Source organism: Siphateles boraxobius, unplaced genomic scaffold (assembly GCF_051911475.1).
Source record: "Siphateles boraxobius isolate OS27281-9 unplaced genomic scaffold, OSU_SipBor_1 26, whole genome shotgun sequence".
In the NCBI taxonomy this organism is placed as follows: Eukaryota; Metazoa; Chordata; class Actinopteri; order Cypriniformes; family Leuciscidae; genus Siphateles; species Siphateles boraxobius.
The window spans coordinates 22,449,629-22,469,264 of record NW_027508876.1 but is presented as its reverse complement, the minus strand read 5'-3'; the positions used below and the strand labels follow the sequence as shown (position 1 = coordinate 22,469,264).

The 19,636-nt window shown below is 36.1% G+C and overlaps 1 protein-coding gene across 10 annotated transcripts in view; it reads right to left on the bottom strand.

Annotated features, from left to right (window-relative positions):
- Positions 1–19,636, bottom strand: part of dip2ca (disco-interacting protein 2 homolog Ca) — a 130,936-nt gene that overhangs the window by 46,610 nt on the left and 64,690 nt on the right. For all 10 annotated transcript variants that reach the window (XM_077244994.1, XM_077244996.1, XM_077244995.1 and 7 more), the window contains exons 2-4: positions 6,704–6,775; positions 3,272–3,382; positions 359–484 (exon numbers count right to left, since the gene is read on the bottom strand). In XM_077244994.1, coding sequence (XP_077101109.1) covers positions 359–484; positions 3,272–3,382; positions 6,704–6,775 — 309 coding nt within the window. The remainder of the gene's footprint in view (positions 1–358; positions 485–3,271; positions 3,383–6,703; positions 6,776–19,636) is intronic.

Genomic DNA, 19,636 nt, shown 5'->3' with positions numbered 1-19,636 from the left:
AATAAAAATACAGAAATGTACGTTATTAAATTATATAAAATTATAAAAAGTGGGCATTTTAGAAAATTTTGCATTTTAGTAGGGCTGCACTTCATACAGAAGTAGCCTAAAACAATTTCGCTATTTGGCTATTGATTATCACTATTTTCCCTGGCTCCACATTTTGCCAAATATCTTCTTTTGAGTTTTGCAGAAAAATTAATGTCATATAGGTCTGGAACAACATGGAGGTGAATAAATGATGACTGAATCTTCATTTTTGGGTGAACTATCTTTTTAAGAAAGTAAGAGTGCATTTATTTTTGATTTCATGTTGACTTTAAATGAATGATGATTTAGAATTAGGTGTGAAGCTCACCTGGGGGGGTGTAGGCATCCATAGAGGTCTGTACCACTAGAGATCGTCGTTTGGACGGCATAGGAACAGCCATTTTCCTCTCCTTGTGTTTGGCTAGTGCTGCCTGTACTGCTTCTGTGTGGACATCTGAGGATGAAAAAAACGAGAAATGAAATGAAGTGAATCTGTATTAACTGGCCGCTGACCTCCAAGCTGGTGTTTATAGTGACGTGGATGAGATGAGTCTCACTGGATGATGGTCGTGAGAGTGTGTGACGAGAGCCAAGCCACCACCTCCAGCCCTTCTGTGATCTTGCAATACTGACTCATCTCAGTGTGTGTGTGTGCGTGTGCGTGCGCTCGTGTGTGTGTGTGTGTGTGTGTGTGTGTGTGTGTGTGTGTGTGTGTGAGAGATAGAGAGTTGACTGTACATTGTACCCACGGCTGCACTCCTCACGCTGGCAGAGTCATGGCTTTTAATAATCCAAGCTGTTATTTGGACTCTCTAATGAGATACAGAACAACATATTCCATCAACACACTGACTGTGTTTACACGTACAAGAATATTCCGATGTGAATTTGGTCATATTCTTATTTAATTACGGTCCAAATACAGTTAAAAGGAACTGGAAAAGAATGTGTGTGTTCATTAAATGTGTGGATTGCATGTAAACCACAATATCCCATTGGCTGAGGAAAACGTAAATGTATTTTTCAGAATGAAGACATAACCAGAATATAGAGCTTAACGGGGGAAACGCTGTGCATGTAGACATGATCACTGACTAAAAGTCATTAGAGTTGCATTGCTCTAACTGAATGGCTAGACCTGATTTACAGGAAGTGTTGCACTGATGCTGTTGTTCTCTTCTAATAGACAACTTGAAACAGAATTAGAAATGTAATTAACTCCCATAATATCTCTGCATGAAACACAAAATACAGCAATATTCTGGAATTATACAATCATTTAAAAATTAGGGGTCAGTGTGTTTTTCTTTTAATGAAATTAACGTTTTTATTCAGGAAAAAAAAAATCATTCTACTGATCAAAAGTGACAGTAAACACTTGTTAAACCAGATTTCTATTTCAAATAAATGTCGATCTTTTGCTGAATGCTGAACTTTCTATTCATCAAAGAATCATGAACAAAGTGTATCACAGTCATTTTTATATTCACAGTCAAATATTAAGCAGCACAAATTTTTTCAACAGTGATAATAATACGAAATGTTTCTTGAGCAGCAAATCGGCATATTAGTATGATTTCTGAAGGATCATGTGACACTGAAGACTGGAGTAATGATGCTGAAAATTCAGCTTTGGCATCACAGAAATAAATTACATTTTCAATTATATTAAAATAGAAAACAGCTATTATAAATTGCAAAGAATCATCCACAATATTATTATTTTTCACTGTATATTTAAATCAAATAAATGATGCATTGGTGAGCATAACAGACCTTTTAGAAAAACAATAAAAAACTGACCCCAAACTTTTGAATGGTATTGAATATGAAAAGCTTGATTTGATCCATAGGGATTTGATTGGAGCTTCAGAGGCTAAGAATGAGCATTGGTGAACCGTACACAGTTAGAACAGGGACATTTATTGAGAAAGTAAATACGGTCTAAGGAAATTAAATGGTGTCAAGTTTGATTCCATGTTTTCTTTAAAGTTAGACAGTGGTCAAGGCCTGTTAAGTGCTGGTCAGCATTACTCAATCTATCCAAATAAACAAAAACTAAATGTGAATTTATTTTTTTGGAAAACTTGCCTCAAAACTATCATAAATCATAAAATCTTCTACGGTAAGGAAAATTATTAATAAATGCTGTCTCATGACTACTGAACCCTATTTTTATTCTTTCAACTCTGTATTATGGATGTGTGGTTGCCTATTGAACACACAGAGACAAGACTGAGACAGATATAATTTGAATACATACAGCTCATAGCAGATAAATCTGTCTCACACTCACACACATATTATATATCAATATTTGTATATTTGCCAATAGGGAGGAGGCCAGTGAGACGGATAAACAATCCATAATCGGACACACAAACACACACAGTTTATGATTTAAATGCATGACATTTTAACAGACTCATTATATATACAGGTATATCTATGTGTGTTCTATCTGTTTTTGTGTATATACAGTACATATATAAATATGTTTGTGTGTGTATATATGTGACCCTGGATCACAAAACCAGTCTTAAGTAGCACGGGTATATTTGTGGGAATAGCCAACAATACATTGTATGGGTCAAACTTATCAATTAGTAAAGTAAAAGTAAAGATCATGTTCCATGAAGATATTTTGTAAATTTCCTACCGTAAATGTATAAAACATTTATTTTTGTGAGTGAATGCAGCACAATCGCGAACATAAATGGACAACTTTAAAAGCGTTTTGATTTTTTTGCCCCCTCAGATTCCAGATTTTCAAATAGTTGTATCTCGGCCAAATATTGTCCTATCCTAACAAACCATACATCAATGGAAAGTTTATTTATTCAGCCTCCATGTGATGTATAAATCTCAATTTCAAAAAAAATTATCCATATGACTGGTTTTGTCATCCAGGGTCACATATATGATATAAGTAGCTAAATTATCTGGATTTTGTTTTTAAAGTATATAAAGAAATTGATATTTTAACCCTGAAACTCCACAGTGGTGAAATAATTTTAAAATTTCATTTATTTAATATATTCCCTTGATTCCTCCTTAAAAACATTCTATTTTGCAGCCATTGAAAAACAGCTTATTTCTCTCGTTTACTAGCCGTATAACTATTAACTCTGGAACTCTAGGCAGCTACAAAATTTCACATCACTCCAGTGTAAGAATCATGAGGGATCACTCATCAAACTGCTGGAATAAACTCCGTGCTGCCGCCCTGCCGTGGACTCACCTGACCGGTAACGTTCATCCCGGGTGCCAGAGGATCGTCTACGGTGGTATCGTGAAGCGGAGGAGGGCGCCATGGGTGGCCGGCGCTCGTGTGCCATGGACGCCTCTAGCCCTGAATGACACAGGGAGATCAAGAGAGGGACAATTACACGTCTCAGCCAGAGACTCATTTATTACATGTACACCTTACTGATCTCTTTCTGTAACATTCTCTCACACAGATGGCTTAAGAGAAACCTGGAGTTGTTCTGGTTTTAATTAGAACAAATCAGAGTTTCTTCTTTTATTCAGGGTTTCCTTCTTTCAATTACTCGTTGACAACCTACTATATTTTCTCATTCTAAGTTCAGTGTAGCTTTTCTTTCTAACATGTTGTCAGCCTCTCACCCCTTCATACCCTTATGTTTATTGGTCTCTGATACAGCAGTAATTGAAATGCACAACATATTAGCATTGGTCAATATTAGTTTTTTTATTTATTAGAAAAAAAAATTCTATGACAAGACACAAACATGCCAAACAAGTATGTAACCTTCCTAATATACAGTACATTATGTTTATGTAAAAAAAAAACATCAAGCAATCCAAAAAGCAAAAAATAAATAAATGCCAAGATAAAAAAAAGCGCTCAACAGTTAAGTTAACCTTTCTTCTATAGATTGTAATGTTTTGATGCTTGAAATTGATTTCACTTGTGTGGAAGCGCAAAATAGAAAAAAATAATTAAATTTACATTTACATTTAATGAAATGCAAGCCATTCAAAAAATAAAACAATGGAAACAATGACAGACCCATGTAACTTTATTTCAAATGTAACCTTTTTCCATTCTGCAGAACGGAGATTTTTTGATTTTATGAATGACATTTTGCGGAAATCTGTAGAGATTTCTGCGGACTTCTGTTCCATGTGGAACATTTATAGACTATCCGTATTTGCCCAAATGTCTATACCAGTGCAGCCCTAATTGAGAATAAATAAAATATTTAATTCCAGGCACACACAGCAACGATTGTTCCACAATGACTCATATTTCAGTGGCTCTTGTGATGAGCCAGCTCTATTCGGTTCAGTTGTTCTTTGTTGTCTTGGATTCTAATCGGAGAGCTTAGCACCACTCTGCTCCTCCTGGCAGATTTTAGGACACGTGAGGCGGCCCAGGTTGCACTCAGCGCTCCAGCCAAGAGTATGCAAGCCGGAGAAATCAATTTCAGCCCCGCGCTGACATAGCCGAAGACATCAGCCAGTGGATTTATTCATTCAATAAGGCAGAAGGTGAGACAGCAGGTTAAGTCAGAATCATACACCAGCTCATGCAGCGGAGGATGTGATTTTCTGACTCAAGTACAATGAACACACACTCTTCCTCCTACTAAAAAGCCAAGGGTAAAAGACGTTAACCCAATCAGTATTGATTGGTGAGTAAGTATGCCTGTCATTCAGTGGAAGGCAGCGGCGGAAACAATCTCTCCTCTTTGCTGGTAACCTGATGCTCTTAAGAACTAGGAGACACACACACACAATCAGGCTGGGTGTCACTGTCACAGTGCCACCTCTTCCCTTGTTCCACTACATAAACGACTGATCGTTAAACTAGTTCATGTCGTCATGGGACTGTTAAATAACACGAGATCCAGCGGGAATGGAGTCTGGCGCATGCCGCTCTTCACGCCACGATACATGCTTTGTGCCTGAGCATGATGTCATGTATTTTTTTTCGCCGGGAGCCAGACTGGGAATATGCGGGCTGCCTGTTGCTATGGCAACAGAAGCCTTGCTAATCAACAATGCAGCCAGACATGCCGAGCACAAATCAGAGACCTTCAAAAGTTACATGAATTCTTACTCAAACTCTAAAAGCATCACTACCTTTCTAAGTAAGCCTGGTTGATACAGCTCAAATATAATATCTTAATATTTTTTTCAGCCATTTGAAGATATATATCTTGATATTTATGCATATGGTGTAAACTGCCATCAAAAAGGTGACTAAAATATCAAGTAAAAAAAGTCATAATACATTTTCCAATGAACAATAAATGCATAAAATGTAATAATTTTTTTAATTGTATGCACCCATTTAAAAATAATTAAAGCAATATTTATCTATATACATTTTTACAAAAACACTTTAAAACAGAGTTCAATTAACGTTTTTGAGAGAATTGTAAATCAATTTGAACTGATTCATGGAACACGCTTATATTTGTAAGTCATAAAGCAAGGAGAGATTGTGAAACTAGTCTAAATATGTTATGAATACTGCCTGGGATAACTGTAATAGAGAATAAATCATCAAAAATCATCTTAAAACGTTCTTCAAAATCAAGCAATTACTTTACCTATCTCTTCCTTTAAATGATGGAGACGCACTTTTAAATACTAAAGCCATCTGAAGCTGGAGACACTCTGCGTTTTATCGATAGTCTAAATGCAAAGTATTTAAGTGCACTTAAACGGGTGACTGGGTTGATCAACAGAGCAATCATGTATTGAAAAGCAACACTGAACATTTGATTTCTTTCCCAGTAATATTCATAAGAAAAGGTTGTTACAGTTCAATGAAACGAGAGAAAAAACTTCTAAGCACCTTTTATGAAGCTCTTGAGAAGAGCTTAGAGGAGCCTCTTAATTCTGGTGCCTACAGTCACTTATCAGCTCATTTTAAAGCAGCACTGAAGAACAAGCGGGCAAATAGACTGATTAAGTCTGGGGCCGGATCGGGTTATGGATGGCCTCGCTCGAGTAAAAAGACTAAATCGAGCCTTGGAACTTCAAACTTTAAAGCTACATTTAGACTTTCAACTGACTCAACTTTTTTCACCCTTAGCTGGAAAAGATTGAATCTTCTTCCAATTTTTCCACATTTGAGTTGGACCACTTTCAAATGCATTTCTAAATAGGATATCTGATCATGTGGCCTACATCTAAACATTCTTATTATTACTTAAGAGTTAGAGATGTGAGCAAACCTCTAACTTTAAGTGCTACAGACATGAATGATACAAATCATACAAGTTCTCTAAGAAAACATTTGTTTGTCTTTCAGATGATAAAATGGGCAATTAAAATTCATATGCCTGGATTAAAGTTGGAACCTGTTCCATTTGTATGTGTGCAACCATTCTGAATACCTTACCAACTGCATAGTGATGCAGCCAAGGTTGCCCCATGAAAGTCATTGCTTATTTATGAACAAGCGAACGACTGTGAAATCCATCTGCTGAGATCTTAAAGCTAAGAATATTAAAACACAGGAAACCAATTCCCATTGTAGGTTTTTAGGATCTGTTTAAATGAGAGAAAGAAAGGCAAGCCCATCTGCTGTAGAAAAGCTGATTCAGTCAGCTGTTAAACCTGTGCAAATGCAAGTCTGTGGGTACAAATGCATTCTGTGACCCTCTAAATGTGAGGTGAGAGTTGGGGCTCTTACCTGGAGGATGTGGCAGATACGCTCCGAGCAGTTTTGACCTCTTCTTCTCATATCCTTTCTGAGTGATGTCACCTGCAAGAGAAAGGGAGCATCACAAAATGTACAAACAGTAGGGCTGGATGATTAATCGAAAAATAATCGAAACCGAAATTCAGAGCCTATAACCGACGTAATTTTACCATGTCGGTTATTTCGACATTTATAGTCAACTCAGCAACAGGAGCCGCTTGTACCAAAGAAACACGCGAAAAAAGAGAGAGACTGACAAACGCCCAGCAACACGTGCCTCCACTCCACAAAGCAGGTTTCGATAACACAAGCATTTACAAATGCTACACAATATGAAAAGGATTAGTTTTTTTAGTTTTACACAAGTTATATTTTACTTTTAAGATTGCAATATTTACAATAATTTATTTTGTTTACAAAAAGAACTATTTTCTACATTTTTAGGAAACTTTCTTTTTGCATTAAAACTTAATCACTTTTTTATAAGACGTTTTTATTTCAGGCATTGTATGCTTTGTTTGATTCAATTGTTTGAAATATTTAATAAGTAAGCATTAAAAGCTATCTGTGCGTTTCCTTATTTTAGAATCACAAAGATAGGATTATGCATTCGTTCATTAAAAAAAAATAACCGTGAACATATTTACAGTAGGCCTATAAGCCTTGCCAGTGACAGATGAGAAAGAATTTTTTTTGAATAATCGTTCAATAATCGTAATCGAGGTAGCTTGTTCGATTAATCGCGATTATGATTTTAGCCAAAATCGTCCAGCCCTAACAAACAGTGTTCATAAATGTAAAAAACAAATAAATCGCAATCGCCTCTTTACTTGAGCAGATTATGACACTAAACCAACACCACACCACCGCTCTCATTTAGGATATCCATTTTTGGCTTGGAAAATATTGCATCGGTTTTTTTTTTTTTTTTTAATGGTTAGGTAAGGAGTTTATGGGCAGAGCTTTGAGGAAATCATTCAGATGGTGTGGGTGACACCAAATGAGCACATCCTGCAATGATTAATGTAACAAGGTTTTGTGACTTGTCACAATGCATTAGGCGACTGGGCCGTCACATTTGCGTGGAAATGAAGAAAAGATCTGGTGCATAACGAGAGAGCGACGGAGACTCGACAAGCGACAGAACACGTAAATGAGAGAGCAACTTCAAATCAATAGTTCTGTTACAAAACCTAGCGAGCTGTCTTGCTGTCTGTTGTCTACATAGACTGCTGTCTTTTAAGTTAGGATAAAAAACTAAATAACTTATTTCAGACTTTTAACTCTGCATAGCACACAAATAGCACTCCTTATGTGCAGCACAAGCAAATTATTCCAATGGAGTTTGAGGTTAGCATTGTGCTATGCGAGCATTTGAAATAGAAATATTTTGTAACAATGTCAAAGTTTTTACTGTCACTTTTAATCAAGTTAATGCATCCTTGCTGAATGAAAATATTCAATTCTCTCAAAAAAATCTTACTGACTGATCTCATTGACTGAGCTATGTATTCTGGAATTGCATTCTCAATGAAGGAAACTCATTTCTGAATTATAATAAGGCCAAAATTAGACCTTAAAAGGCAAAATCATGCTGCCTACGTTTTGGATCCAGTTTCAGAGGATGTTGTCTTAAAATACAGTCTAGGTAGGCAGCTCAATATATTTTGGAACAAAGCTAATCTCGTCCTCCTCACCCTTGATTCTACATTAAACAACAAAATGATGTTCCTGCATACTCTATACTGATGTGATCTAGTGAACATACACCGTTTGGATCCTTAGAAGGACAGGAAACAGTGACAGTGAAGGCTGTTTTTCCCAAATGACCTCTTTAACAGCCCAATAAAAATGGCTCGGAGGCTAAAGGCATGATGAGGAGGAGGATGAAGCAGGCTTTGGGATGAAAGAAAAGCAGAAGAAGAAAAGGAAAAGTTTTTTAAAAAACAGAGACTGGATGATTCATTTCTTCACACCCACTTGGCGCCAATCAAACTGCCTTATGTGGTGATTTCTGCTCAGGAGATTCATAGCATTGCCTGTCCTTATCTCACTTACTTATTCTTTGCTTCGCACACACACTCTATCCCTCTCTTTCTCTCATCATCTAATTCTCTCCTTGTCCTTCCCTGAGGGACGAGTCCCTCATAAATTTTGACACCACTGCCTAAGTCTGTAACCATTAAAAGCAAGAAAAAGCGAGAGAGCAGCCTCTGTCGTGAGGAGAGTGGAAACGAGGGCGGCTATCGGACAGTTATCCTCCAGGTGTGTGACACGCCGCTGTTTAATCCGCTGGGGGTGTGATGTTGGCTACATATTTCGTACCTGGCAGCTCCCAACCGAAAACATGTCTTACGAAACAAAGACCAGCTGTCAGACATGTTGCGTATGCTGCCATCTCATATTTTCTGAAAAATTATACAGATGTACAAACAAAATCAAGAGTTGTACGAAAGATAATATTTTACCAATTAGCGGCGCTTTCAAAAGCAACTACTATTATTATTGCTTATTTGAATGAATTTGAAAAAACCCTCAATCCTAAGAATTTAACTTTGCATAACTCACCTCGCATCATTTGTGCTACGACATACTTCTGATATGTTAGAGGAATTTTTAGTTGTTCTCTCCACAAGCAATATGATCTGCAGAAAGAGTGGTATGTACTTCAATGTTTCGGCTGACAGATTTATTTGACATCTGACTCCTGTGAGTAACATCAAACACCTTCAAAGACAACAATCATTTAACATAGTCCAAGACGACAGAAAGCGGCCAAGATCAACCACACTGTAGATCTACGGGAGAGACAGGCGAGCACTGCGGGTCGAAATTATGTTTATCTAATTGAGTTAAAAAGCACAGCAATCAAAACATCTCTGCACAGGCATCAATGCAAATTAGCTAACCACACACATCCTTTTCATTAGCAGAAATCTTTCAGTTTAAGATTGTCTAAATATTTAGTTGCAACCGCAGTAAAAAAAGAAAAGAAAAAAAAGATATGAGCCAAGTTAAAATATAAAGTTATATATACAGGTCCTTCTCAAAAAATTAGCATATTGTGATAAAGTTCATTATTTTCCATAATGTAATGATAAAAATTTAACTTTCATATATTTTAGATTCATTGCACACCAACTGAAATATTTCAGGTCTTTTATTGTTTTAATACTGATGATTTTGGCATACAGCTCATGAAAACCCAAAATTCCTATCTCAAAAAATTAGCATATTTCATCCGACCAATAAAAGAAGTGTTTTTAATACAAAAAAAGTCAACCTTCAAATAATTATGTTTAGTTATGCACTCAATACTTGGTCGGGAATCCTTTTGCAGAAATGACTGCTTCAATGCGGCGTGGCATGGAGGCAATCAGCCTGTGGCACTGCTGAGGTGTTATGGAGGCCCAGGATGCTTCGATAGCGGCCTTAAGCTCATCCAGAGTGTTGGGTCTTGCGTCTCTCAACTTTCTCTTCACAATATTCCACAGATTCTCTATGGGGTTCAGGTCAGGAGAGTTGGCAGGCCAATTGAGCACAGTAATACCTTGGTCAGTAAACCATTTACCAGTGGTTTTGGCACTGTGAGCAGGTGCCAGGTCGTGCTGAAAAATGAAATCTTCATCTCCATAAAGCTTTTCAGCAGATGGAAGCATGAAGTGCTCCAAAATCTCCTGATAGCTAGCTGCATTGACCCTGCCCTTGATAAAACACAGTGGACCAACACCAGCAGCTGACATGGCACCCCAGACCATCACTGACTGTGGGTACTTGACACTGGTACAAAATACAAAGTACTTTGGACCACTGTAGCCCAGGTCAGGCGCTTCTGCCGCTGTTTCTGGTTCAAAAGTGGCTTGACCTGGGGAATGCGGCACCTGTAGCCCATTTCCTGCACACGCCTGTGCACGGTGGCTCTGGATGTTTCTACTCTAGACTCAGTCCACTGCTTCCGCAGGTCCCCCAAGGTCTGGAATCGGTCCTTCTCCACAATCTTCCTCAGGGTCCGGTCACCTCTTCTCGTTGTGCAGCGTTTTTTGCCCCACTTTTTCCTTCCCACAGACTTCCCACTGAGGTGCCTTGATACAGCACTCTGGGAACAGCCTATTTGTTCAGAAATTTCTTTCTGTGTCTTACCCTCTTGCTTGAGGGTGTCAATGATGGCCTTCTGGACAGCAGTCAGGTCGGCAGTCTTACCCATGATTGCGGTTTTGAGTAATGAAACAGGCTGGGAGTTTTTAAAAGCCTCAGGAATCTTTTGCAGGTGTTTAGAGTTAATTAGTTGATTCAGATGATTAGGTTAATAGCTCGTTTAGAGACCCTTTTCATGATATGCAAATTTTTTGAGATAGGAATTTTGGGTTTTCATGAGCTGTATGCCAAAATCATCAGTATTAAAACAATAAAAGACCTGAAATATTTCAGTTGGTGTGCAATGAATCTAAAATATATGAAAGTTTAATTTTTATCATTACATTATGGAAAATAATGAACTTTATCACAATATGCTAATTTTTTGAGAAGGACCTATATATATATATATATATATATATCATGTAGATCTGATATAGTGACAAGCCTGATATATAAACAAAAAATTTCGCACCAAGAATTTTAGGGTAATTTTTGAGTGAATGATGCAAAACAAATCATTGAATCATAGTATTGAATCTATTAGCTAAAACCGACAGTTTGATTCCCAGTACTGAACTTTAAAATTTCAAGTTTTAACACTGTAATATTTGTGAGTCACAACTACGGATATGCAACTATGAAAATACTATCATTTTCTTCCCCATATTTATGCTTTATATTTTCACAAAAGCCACGTTCAACGTGCTGTCATGTTTGTTACACTTTAAAATTATACATTTTTTTGAAAAGTGTAGAACAAAATCATTTAATTTGACCTCAGACCTTGCATGTCACTCACAGCGGGTTCAAAGGAATGTCCACTCGGAAAACAGTAAGGTGAGGGAGTATTTTGAGCCTACACAAAACTTTTCCATTTTCTTGTCATGTCGTTCATTTTGAAGGGGAAACATTATGAATGCAATTTACTTGACAACAACAGATCCTATATATCAATATCCTAACGATTATTATACTATTAAATGTATAGTGGCCAGTACATATCATACCTTTCTTTCAATATTGGCACCTGTCATGTATTTTTCATACATGAGAAGCATGCTCAAACCTGGATGTGCAATCTAACTTTTATTTTTGGAATACTGTTTATTATAGGATATTGAGTTTGTGAAATTATGTAAAATTATTTTAATAACACAGAATTTAGGAAACTTACCATTACATTAAACTCTTATTATTTACAATGCTGCTTAATTTCAATGCATCAACATTCAAAATATTATCCAACTCTTGTTCTTGATACTATCATCATCATAGACTGGAATGGGATCTGGAAATCCACCCTTCTGAAATTCCTTCAGAACAGACTCTGAGCTGAATGTAAAACAGTCCCGTGCTGCAGGAGATCCGATTACCCCATGTGTTTCTGGATGGGCTTACATCTGGATGTGACTACATTAGAAACAACAACAACTACAGTACAGTATATGAATCTCTTCACAGCTGAAAACCACAGAGCGAGCCTATGCTAACATGATGGTATCTTAGGCAAACACATGTAACAAAATGGCTTAATTCTACTCAGTAAAAAGTTCTACATCACAATTTTTCGTTTTTCACGAGCGCACAGTGTAATTACATGTTACAGGTGGTGGAGCTTATGGCTCACAGAATACAGGAAACCATCCTTTTGCCTCTTTCACAACATAAACGTCTTAATAATGGGCTTCAGTGGAAAGAATCTGCCTCTATGGAAATCGCAACTTCACAAGCAAAAAATCTCTTCTATTTATCTAAGAGGATTACAAGCTCGGAGAATATTTACAAGTCCTTCATAGGCCTTTCTAGGTCCTAGAAGAGCACAAGCAATTCTAGGGTCTAGTCTAGTGTTATAGCATTACACTAAAGCTGACGGAGATTTTGCATCGATTTGTATAATATAACCCATCTTTAGCTCTATCAAATTGAAGGTTTTTCAACAGTGTAGTGGGAGGAATATGATGTCACAGGGCTGTGTTCCAAAAAGACAGGATATTGTGATGTCATTGGTTTCCTGTTTGGTGTGAGGGAGTATTCCACAGGGATCTAATCAGGCAAAAGGCCGAGTCGTCAGATGTGCTGGATAATCTACCTGTGTTTGTGCGTGCCGTGAGGGAGTGTGAAGTGCAAAATACACAGCGCTCTTAAAACGTTGGTAACTTTAGACACAATTTAAAATGTATGAATGTCACTGCATTTGAAAAAGAAATGTCAAAGCCAGTGGCATTTACTTTTAAAGAAAGATAGCCCATTTTTAAGCGAAACATTTCACAAAGTTGTGTTTAAGTGATACATTAATATAAATGTTTAATTTTAAGAAGTAAAAAAGTATTTTGGAAGGACACCTGTGTGAACTCGAGGAACTGACCAAAAATCTTGTTGGGACTAGCTGGTTAAATGTAACTGCAAAAATAGCTCAGGAAAGTTGAATTAGTTATGAAAAAAATAAGATGCTTTATATTTTGCTTTAGATATTTTGTTATCTTATGCAATGAAATTTTTATGAGTTAAAATTCTGATTAAAGTAAGGATAAACATATTAAAACACTGGCCAATAATGATCAGTCAAAAATTCCCACGTACATAATTAAATGTTATGGCCCATAACTGATAAATGGTCTATTAAAATAGTAAAATATTAAAAGTAATAGTAAGAGTAAAAATGTAAGTATTAAAATACTATCTCGTCTAAAAGAATTCAAAACAAAACAATAAAAATGAAAAAAATTAATTTCAAAACATTCAAAAGTACTGTATGAAAAACAGATATTTATTTTTAGATTTGCTAATAATTTCACTTAAAATGTTATTAATGTTTTTTAAGATTAATTTTAGGTGAACATTAGATAGCAAGGGAAATTGAAATGTAAAAATAGGTTAAATGAGCATATTATAAAAAAATTATCAAATAAACAAATTAAAATATGAATATTATTAAAAATGGATACCTATTTGTGCATCCCTAGTTGAAATTCAGAAAGTTGCAAAAGTGTCAAGATTTTTTCAGCACATCAGCCCCAAACTCCTTGACCCTCCTAAATGACATCACCCCTTATATTTACACATCAACTGCATCGTTCACACACATCCCATGATGCATTTCAAAAAGAAACAATGAGCTATGTGTTCTAGCCCCCCGAACAGCTAAAGACGGATCAAACTACTAAACAAAAGGTTGCGCCTGAAGGGCTAACTGCTATTTCTGACAGTTAAAACCGTTGTCTGATGTGGGAACAACGCAGTCAACATGTTTTTCTTTGCCTGTATATCCTCATGGGAGGGGGTAGGCTATATCAGAAAACTGCTGAGGCATGGTCTCTCCAGCGCTCTAGTAATGAACCTCTCCATCAATGAGAGTTTTACTCAACTGACACAGATCTCTCAAATAAAACAAAAACACATGAAAAATCCACTTATAGGAATGAAGGCCAGTCGCATCTTTAAAATTCATGCAAGGTCATGTATTCGGGACATGTAAAAGCCTCATTGCTCGGTGGCAGAGAAGGTACATTAGCGTTCAGCCTTGCCTCGGCAACTCGATGAATAAACCATACTTAAATTGAAATATGCCTTTTCCCAGAGGAAGAACTCTTCCCTTGACCCCTTTGTAGAGCTCGGCGATAAGGCCGCAAGCTTTGTACAAGCGAGAGAGAGGTGTCAATATCAACAAGCGTTGCAAACATAAAAAAAAAAAAAGATAACAGGAAGCACAGCACATTGACAGGAAAGGCCAATGTGGATGGTTTCAGTTGTGATAGACCTTATCTGATCAGATACATCAAGACTGTTTTTCCCAACACAATCATCCAGAGGATACAACAAATATCAGAATATAAAGGCTGAGAGACTGTCGAAAAGCAGGTTTTTTTTATTGTATTAAAGGGAGATGGCTCATATAACCGTGTTTATTCAGGTATAATTTTCACAATGATAAACGCATCACTCCTTGAGGTGATGAACACTTGAAGTCATGGGAGATCAGGTAACTATGGTGACTGTAAAAGAAAGAGAGAGTCAGCAAACACCAGAGTGATAATTCTCCATTAGTCTCACAGAATATTGAATCCACTGAGGCCTCAGCGAACGCTCATGCAAGACTTGTTTTCTGGAACACGTCTTCATTCATACCATCTAAATGTTAACGGAGGAAATTGAACCAACATGATTTCATGCAGCAGTTCATTGGAGCAGGAATGTGATACTCTGATATATTGTATAAAGAGGAACAGGTTGTCGTTTAAATTTATAATTTCCTTGTGCTGTGACAAGACTGAAAACTTGTCTAGATTACAGTAAAATCTCACACTCTACACACAGTTCACACTAAGTTGTGGTGGTGTTCATTTGGGGGACAAGAGTTTGAATCTAGCCTGTGTGCAAATCAGTGGAAAGAAAGTGTAAGTTATGATATTGTGATTAAAGTAGAGATGCACTGAAATGAAAATGTTGTCCGATAGGGCCTCATGATATATTTAAATGTCGCAATAGCTTACGATTACTGATTTTAAATAGGGATGTCAATTTACACAAATTCCCATGATCGTGCGCTGTTTATATTAACGATCAATTAATCGATTGATCGTTAGTTAGCCTTAATACTGCAATATGCATCAACTTCAGTGACATATAGCCAACAGCATGACAAATGCTGTTCAAAAAGCCATATTCCTCACCAAATGAATGAGAAGGGTTTTTAGTCTAAATAAAGGGTTAGTAGGATTGTAAAATGACTCAATGTGATTGATCATTTAATAAACATAATTATATAACGACTAATACAACTGTCACCATCAGTGCCGCCTCAGAAGCCAGCTAGTCAGGATGTTCAACTGCTGTTGTGGACACACTCAACAGCAACTAAACCCAATGAATTCACAATGATTTATTAAAATAGTGTTCTTCTTATAATGTTATGTAATATGACAGTCCCAATCATAGTTATTATTAGTTGTGCATTGCTGTTTGAGTTGCGAACGCTGAAGCTGAAGTGCAAAATGAACACCGGTAAACTGAAAAGCTTTGCTAGTGGGTTATTTAACTCGACAAAAACGCATCCTATATGAGATGAATCAGACATATACAAAATAAACAGAATATTACAAATTATCTGCACAAAATGACACAAATGTACAAATGAACTTGAACTAAGTTACATGCTATTCAGAATGTGCAACTCCTGTTGTAATTGCACTCTTAATAGAGCAACGCGCAGAAACAAGGCAACTAAACACATATAAATTACAACAGGAGTTGCACATTCTGAATAGCACGTAACTTAGTTCAAGTTCACTTGTACATATACATACATACATACATGCATATATACATACACATACACATATATATATATACACATATATATATATATATATATAAATATATATATATATATATATATATATATATATATATATATATGCCTACACAAAATTGACACCAAATTGACAACTTACATTTGTATAAAACAAAAAGGCTACAAATGCACACACAAACGTGTAGTCATGAAGGTGAAAAGCCTTTTAACGTAAAATTGTCCTAAACATAACTCCGGCGCACTCGCTTCATTTTTCTTCATGTCTGCTTTACATGTTTCGAGGTTAAGCGCATGGCCTTGCTTAATCGACGATCGCTAAGTTTAATCAATAAAATTATTATTATAATTAATTGATAGTTTTTTTTTATACTGAACATTATGTTTAACACTTTATCACTATATAATAACTATAATGTCCTGTATGAAAAAAGGATAGATAGATAGATAGATAGATAGATAGATAGATAGATAGATAGATAGATAGATAGATAGATAGATAGATAGATAGATAGATAGATAGATAGATAGATAGATAGATAGATAGATAGATAGGCTATATAAATAAATAGTGCATTCTTAGATAAAATAAAAATAAAAAAATAAATAGTTTTACTTTGACCTTATTTAATTCCCTTAATGTGTGTTTCTGGTCTGATTCATTATTCCAATTTCATGACTCTAAGTTCCCATGCATATGAAAGAGGTACTATCACTGCATCGATGACCAGAAGAGAATTGCTAATCACTGAAAGTGAGTGCTGATGGAAACTCTTGTCCACTTTACTAATAAGAAACAGTGCTTGATCAGACTTGCTGCTGGACAACCTGATACTCAGTTGAGTGATTTGCTGGCTTTGGAACGGAGGCAGATGAAATAACAATCAGTCTCAGAGCACTGTTGGAGCTTTGAGCACAGATGTGGCAGGGGAAAAAGACCAATAGACTTACCACGTCCCACATGCCAGACTCTTTCAAATGTGCTCCTAAAGGTACCGTATGTGAAAATTAAAAATGTAATAACAGATTAGTGGGAGTAAGTGGGTCCAATTCAATTAAACACCCTAAAATCTATTGCTTTTCAAAAACATCAAAAGCCCTCATATTTAGACTCTACAAAAGCTCGAGATTTGCATATTACACTTGCGATACTTTCAAAAGAAGTGGTTTGGCTGGATCCGAAAGCCATTTGTGGGTCAATAAAGTGGTCTGGCTCTGTGTAAAGCTCTTTTAAATCTGGGTCCAATGAGTCACTCTACTACAGCATAAATACACAGCCTAAAGCTCTTACTCTACATACTGTACTATTCAACTCAGTATCAGAGCTTAACACTCAGCTCAGGGTCAAAGAGAAGAACTTAGCTTAGAATCAGACTCGAAGGCACTCTTCTTTACATATTCCAGTCTTACTCAGAGTTGATTATTAGAGTCTGATGACAAGCTAAGAACATCTCTTTGAACCTGAGCTGCAATAATCAATCCAAGACAAAGATGGGATTTTCAAATCAGATTCAGACTGTACTAAACCATTATTAGACTATTAATAATCGACTCAGATTAGTCAGGATGCACTGATATTAAATTTTGGACAATGCCAATAATGATTTTAAAATGTATACAACCATTTAAAATAAATTAATATGTTTATTCAGCAAGGATGCATAATGTTACAAAAGATTTATTTTAAAAAAAAATGTTGTTCTTTTGAACTTTCTATTCATCATTGAAATCCTGAAAAAAATATATATTAATAGTTTCCACAGAAATATTAAGCAGCACAACCGTTTTAAACATGGATAATTATAAGAAATGTTTCTTGAGCAGGATATCCACATATTGACTTCTTGATATCACAGTATGATGCTGAAAATTCAGCTTTGATCACAGGAATAAATGACATTTTATAATACATTAAATAGAAAACAGTTATTTTAAATTGTAATAATAATGAACAATATTATTGTTTTACTGTATTTTTGATCAAATAAATGCAACCTTGGTGAGCATGAGACTTTTTTCAAAAACATTAAAAAAAAGTCCACATTTGAAATATTTTCAAACATATTTAATTTCTTTATATCTACCATTTATATATTAAATAATATTTAGGCTATTTTGATTAATTAATGAACAAATAAAAAAATTAAAAATCAGTAATTTTAAATTTGCTATTTAGGCAATATTCCCTGATAATTTAACATCTTTTCAAACATATTTTTAAATCTAGTATCGGCAGATAACAGATATAGTACAGATATATTGTGCATCCATAAATCAGACTGTAATAATCAAATAAGGGTCATCAGACCATAATGATCAACCAATGTTTGCATCTCTCATCAGTGAAAAGCAGCAGAGCTGTAATATTGCCACCTGTTTGTTTTTTGCATCTGTCTGTGACAGCGTGGGAATTAAGAAGAGACTGCCATCTCGATGTGCTCGACCTTGCACGAGAACCTTCTCTTATCAAATAGACAGGATATGATCCCATTAGCCGTTCCCTGTATTTTATGCTTGCCCCCTAGGCTCAACAAGGCTGTCCATGAGAGTTAGAGACCCCTGTGAACCGGACACACAAAAGTGTAAAGAGAGGCATAACAGAACCAAGAAAAGTGTCACACTAACTGTCAACCACTGTCATTCTCATTTGTTTTCGCATGTACTTCTGACTGATTGTGAATGAGTGAAGTGGGGATGAAACTCATTTAAATACATGACACATGCAGAAAAACATGCCAGCTGCCACATTGATTTTATATAGCATTAAGTTATGACTTCACAAGCAATTTTTTAAATGACCCTTTCGTCGTTCTTGTGCGCAGGTGAGTGTGTATCTGTGCTTCCAGAACTGGTTCAAAGGAAAACCCTCTTCCTCTCTGTAAACATTTTACCTTTTTTCCCGAAGATGGGGGTCATGCCTGATGCTCATTTGCATTTAGATTAGCTGGTTAAAATGATAGACTCCCCACGGTGGGCCCTTCCAAAATCACTTTTACTTTGAGAAGATTCCAGACCAACCATGTCAATGCCTGCCACATCGATAAGATGACAGGAATAATTCTGAAGTAAATCGATCCAAATCCTGTTCTGTGTGGTGAATTACACACGCAGCTGTGGCCACAGAACAGATGAAAGTTCAGAGAAACTACAAACCCCTGCTATATCATCACGTTTGACAATATCAGCATTCAAAATGACTTTCCAAAGTCCCCATCAGTTGAACCGAATGAGGTTTCTCCATATGATCTCTGAAATTGTTACCAACTGCAACTGATTTAAAGATAAAGTGTGTAACTTCAGTGTAACTAGTGTCACCAAAAGATAAAAGCTTCTTTCCAAACAGTCCTTTCTGTCTGCCATTGGTTGTAGCTGAATGTAGCTGGCCAGTCTTTGCTATGCGATTACAATAATTAAGACTGTGGTGTTTATGTTTCAAAAATGATGCAAATATAAAAGTTGTGTAATATATTAAAATATAT